This window comes from Pundamilia nyererei, unplaced genomic scaffold (genome assembly GCF_000239375.1).
Source record: "Pundamilia nyererei isolate P.nyererei 1_Seehausen unplaced genomic scaffold, PunNye1.0 scaffold00170, whole genome shotgun sequence".
Lineage (NCBI taxonomy): Eukaryota > Metazoa > Chordata > Actinopteri > Cichliformes > Cichlidae > Pundamilia > Pundamilia nyererei.
This window is the reverse complement of record NW_005187571.1, coordinates 273,171-277,147: the sequence shown is the minus strand read 5'-3', so window position 1 is coordinate 277,147 and position 3,977 is coordinate 273,171. Positions and strand designations below refer to the sequence as shown.

The 3,977-nt window shown below is 40.2% G+C and overlaps 1 protein-coding gene across 1 annotated transcript in view; it reads right to left on the bottom strand.

The window, feature by feature from the left end:
• Positions 1-3,977, bottom strand: part of LOC102209690 (guanine nucleotide-binding protein G(i) subunit alpha-1) — an 11,454-nt gene that overhangs the window by 1,318 nt on the left and 6,159 nt on the right. The window contains exons 4-7 of the mRNA XM_005745934.1: positions 3,747-3,904; positions 3,484-3,612; positions 2,531-2,660; positions 2,294-2,447 (exon numbers count right to left, since the gene is read on the bottom strand). Of these exons, the coding sequence (XP_005745991.1) occupies positions 2,294-2,447; positions 2,531-2,660; positions 3,484-3,612; positions 3,747-3,904 (571 nt within the window). The remainder of the gene's footprint in view (positions 1-2,293; positions 2,448-2,530; positions 2,661-3,483; positions 3,613-3,746; positions 3,905-3,977) is intronic.

The window sequence follows — 3,977 nt, the reverse complement described above, 5'->3', positions numbered from 1 at the left end:
AAAAAAAAAGTAGTCTTAGAGAGAGGTCTTCTAAAAGTCCTGACAACTTTACAAGCAAGAGTGGCCCACAGATAAGCTGTACAATGCCTCCATCTGACAGCAGAGCTCCCTGCAGGCAGACAGGTCATCCTTAGACTGGAGAGAACAGCATATGTGCTACCTCTGTTGGACCGCAAGTCCTGCTTAAGCAGTTAATCCGGGGGATCCCGGGAGTTCCCTGGCACTGGCAGTGTCTCACAAGTCACAATTACAGATAAGTGGGCTGGCAACAGTGTGGCTGACTTCACAAAGGTAGATAAAACTATACAGCAAGTAAAATACCAACAGGTAAGACACAATACTGAAAGTATGATGTGTTTAACTGAAAGTGAAAGTGGCACAGTTGCTGCAGGCAAATCAGCGATTACGTGTGTGAGAGGAAAGACGCTGGATACTAGTTTAGTATTAACAGCACTGTATGTGTGAGGGCTTTAGCTGTTTTGGTCGGTAAAATGGGAAATCTGTTATATTTTAATAAAAGTCTTGCATATTTGAAGAAAAGGAGGAAGGCAAACTGTGTGAGTTAACACACAGCTCTATCAATAAAACACAGGAGAACCTGATGGATTATAATCGAGTGCTCAATCAGATTAATGTTTAACTGGGTGTTTGTCTTAGTTTTTATTCTTTCAGCTGCAGCCTCTGTGGTGTTTAACATTCTGAGTGTAACATGCAAATATTAAAAACAGAATCCAAACGTAGGCTTAAAGCTACAATAGGTGAAAAATTTGATTTAAAATACAAAAGGCAGCCTACAAATATTTATGCTTATGGAACAATAATATTATTAACATTAAATAAATTATTTGCAGAATTTATAAAGACTTTAGTCCCTCATATTCTCAGTACAAAGGCATCTAAGGAATCTTCCAGAAATGACAACAATTATTTGGAGGACTGACTGGTCAGTAGGTGGTGATTTCATACATGTCCATCTCTAATATGGTTCACAGCATCAGTTACCATGGCAATGCACCCAGTACAGTGGTCTGATGAAGAGTAGGCGTGCTTGAAATGTCATACACTACATGCAATAAGGAAACTGATTTAAATACAGGAAGCTCAGCGTTAACACTCAATTTAACTGGATAAGCCAAAGTCCCGCTTCACAGTACAGGCATCTGGTCTCCTCAGTACCCAGACATTTACACACTGTTAGAAGAAGAGGTGATGCCACACAGTAGTAAACATGGCCTTGTCCCAGCTTTTTTGAGATGTGCCTTCAAATTTAAAATAAGCCAGTATATTTCCTCAAATAATAACTGTTCGCAGTTTTAGAAGTTCACGAGATTTGAAAATCGCTGCATTCTGCTTTCATTCGTATTTTACACAGCCCCCTTTAAAAAAAAGGAAGTTGTACTTTAAGCTTATGGTTGTTACTTAAAATTTCTTACTTAAAAGTCAATACTGAGGTCAAAATGAACAACATCTGGCTTTATGAATTGAAAAACTTTCGCTTAGTATCACAGCTGAGTGATTTTTTTTTTTTTAAGTTAACGTGAGTTATCAGTGTGTAAAATAAGGAAGTAAACGGCCACCACAAAGTAATGAGAAGTGTGACACCAATATTACTGAACTGGTTCTAAAAATTCAGCCTTTACCAGCAGAAATAAAACACATCTATTTTAGGCACAGAAATGGTCCCTTGAGTGAGTGTACCACATTTGGAAACCATAAAATATCCTTTCACAATAAATACAACGTGACCCGGCGAGCCTCCTAGGGAAGAAAAGGTTAAAACTTATCTTCTACTGAATCTCTGGATCCTTACATCACATCGATATAAATAGATGATGACAGCATGATGTTACAGATATGGTGTTCGAGTGTAGATTCATATCAAAATCATGGCTATTTAATCTGCATCTGTGAACCTGACAAAAATGCATTGTTTAAACATGAAGCAGCCCACACAGCTCCAGAGTAGAGCAGTGGGATAAAACATCTGTCTCATCTACAGGGCCTGCCACACCTTTGTGTAGCTACAAAACAAGTTAGGCTCTAAAAGCAATAATCACAGGATTCTGACAGTATAAAGGAATCCAAATATGACTTAGTCATGCTACACAAAAACAACGGTTTAAATAAGAAGGTTAAATTTTTCTACACATCATTACAAATCCACGATTAAAAGCCCAAATCCTGCATACATAGTTGGGCTTAATGATTTATATACCCCGCCAACACACAAAGGACATTATTTGCATGTATAAAGCACCAGCTCTGCATGTCAGTGTTTGTTTATATGACTCACCTGCGTACTCAGGGAAGCAGATTGTAAGGGGGCTCTTTTTGATCTTCTCCTCAAACAAGTCCTTTTTGTTGAGGAAGAGGATGATGGAGGTCTCTGTAAACCACTTGTTGTTGCAGATGGAGTCAAACAGCTTCATGCTCTCGTGCATTCGATTCTGAGCGGGAGGAGAAGTGCACAGTGATTACCGATCAGAGACGTACTAGTGGGCAGAGTGTGCCGGGGTCAGACAGCTCTTACCATTTCCTCGTCCTCAGCCAGCACTAAGTCGTAGTCACTCAAAGCCACGCAGAAGATGATGGCAGTGACGCCCTCAAAACAATGAATCCACTTCTTCCTCTCTGATCTCTGTCCACCAACATCAAACATTCTGAGATCACAGAAAGATATTGTTAAATAAATGCAACTCTCACACACTCACATGATCTGGGTGATGACATTTTCACACAAACACACGCAAATCTTTCAGAATGTGTAAAATACTGTGGACAGCTGTCAGAGCTTTTAAAAGCCGCTTTTTCAGTTAGTTTTCAAGAGTATGAAGCTACTGTGTTCTTGCATTCAGTGTGATATTAGGTGACGAGACTACACGCTGGCCGACCACTCGTAGCTTTTCATTTTTCATGAACAAGGCATCAACTACTAGTGGTTGCCTCACATAGGAACAGCAGGACATCGTCTATCAAAGTGCAAACTCCTGAATTTGCTGATTCTGATCCTTGCAATATGCGCTCTCTCTCTTACTTTTAAATATAGATTTAGGCATAAATGTTAGCTGGTGGCTGGGTCTCCATGTGTTTATTTTAAAACATGACAGGCAACACATTTCAGCTTTTTCTGAAACTATAACAATGCAAATGAGAGACCTTTGACACCAAATGATTTTATGAGCTATGAAAATGAGGAAAGAATTGATGGCTATAAGAAAGCCATAAACCATTACCTACTACATGTCACATTTTGGTTCTTGGAGGCACTCCTGTTACAGTGTTTGGTCTAAATTGTTTAGTAATAGTGCATCAAGTTTTCTATCTTTTTTTTAAAGCTATGAGCCATTTTGGCTTCTAAAGGTTAACAGTCATAAATGAAAAATAAAGGCAGGCATATGTGAGTCAGTGTAGACTTTACATGGAGCACCACGAGACACTGCTGTGTTTAAACAAAACTAAAACAATGATGGTGGCTATACTCACTTGAAGTGCAAATCCTTGAAAGTGAAGTGTGTTTCCACAATACCGGTAGTTTTGACTCTGGTCCTCAGCACATCCTGCTGGGTTGGAACGTAAGCACTGTTGGATATCCTGTCCAGGTCATTTAGGTAACTTTGGAAAGAGAAAAATCAACAAGAGAAAGAAAGATTGGCAACAAGCTAAAGCACTGACGTAAGAGCGGGAGTTGTTCTTCCAAGGACAGTCCCCTGCTGTTTGAAGTATGCGTGTCCGTGCATCCTACTCACTATGCTGCAGAGTCGTTGAGCTGGTACTCTCGGGAGCGGCTGAAGCAGGCTTGAACTCCTCCATCTTTCCACAGCCGCTGGATGACCCCAGCCAGTTCACTGGTCATGAAGCCCTCTTCTGCTGAGCCCGCCAGGACGAACAGCTGCCGCGCGTCATCCTAAAGACAGAGACACTTAACTGAAAACAGCCTAAAGAAGGTTAACTCATTATCAAATAGAAACAAAGATTTA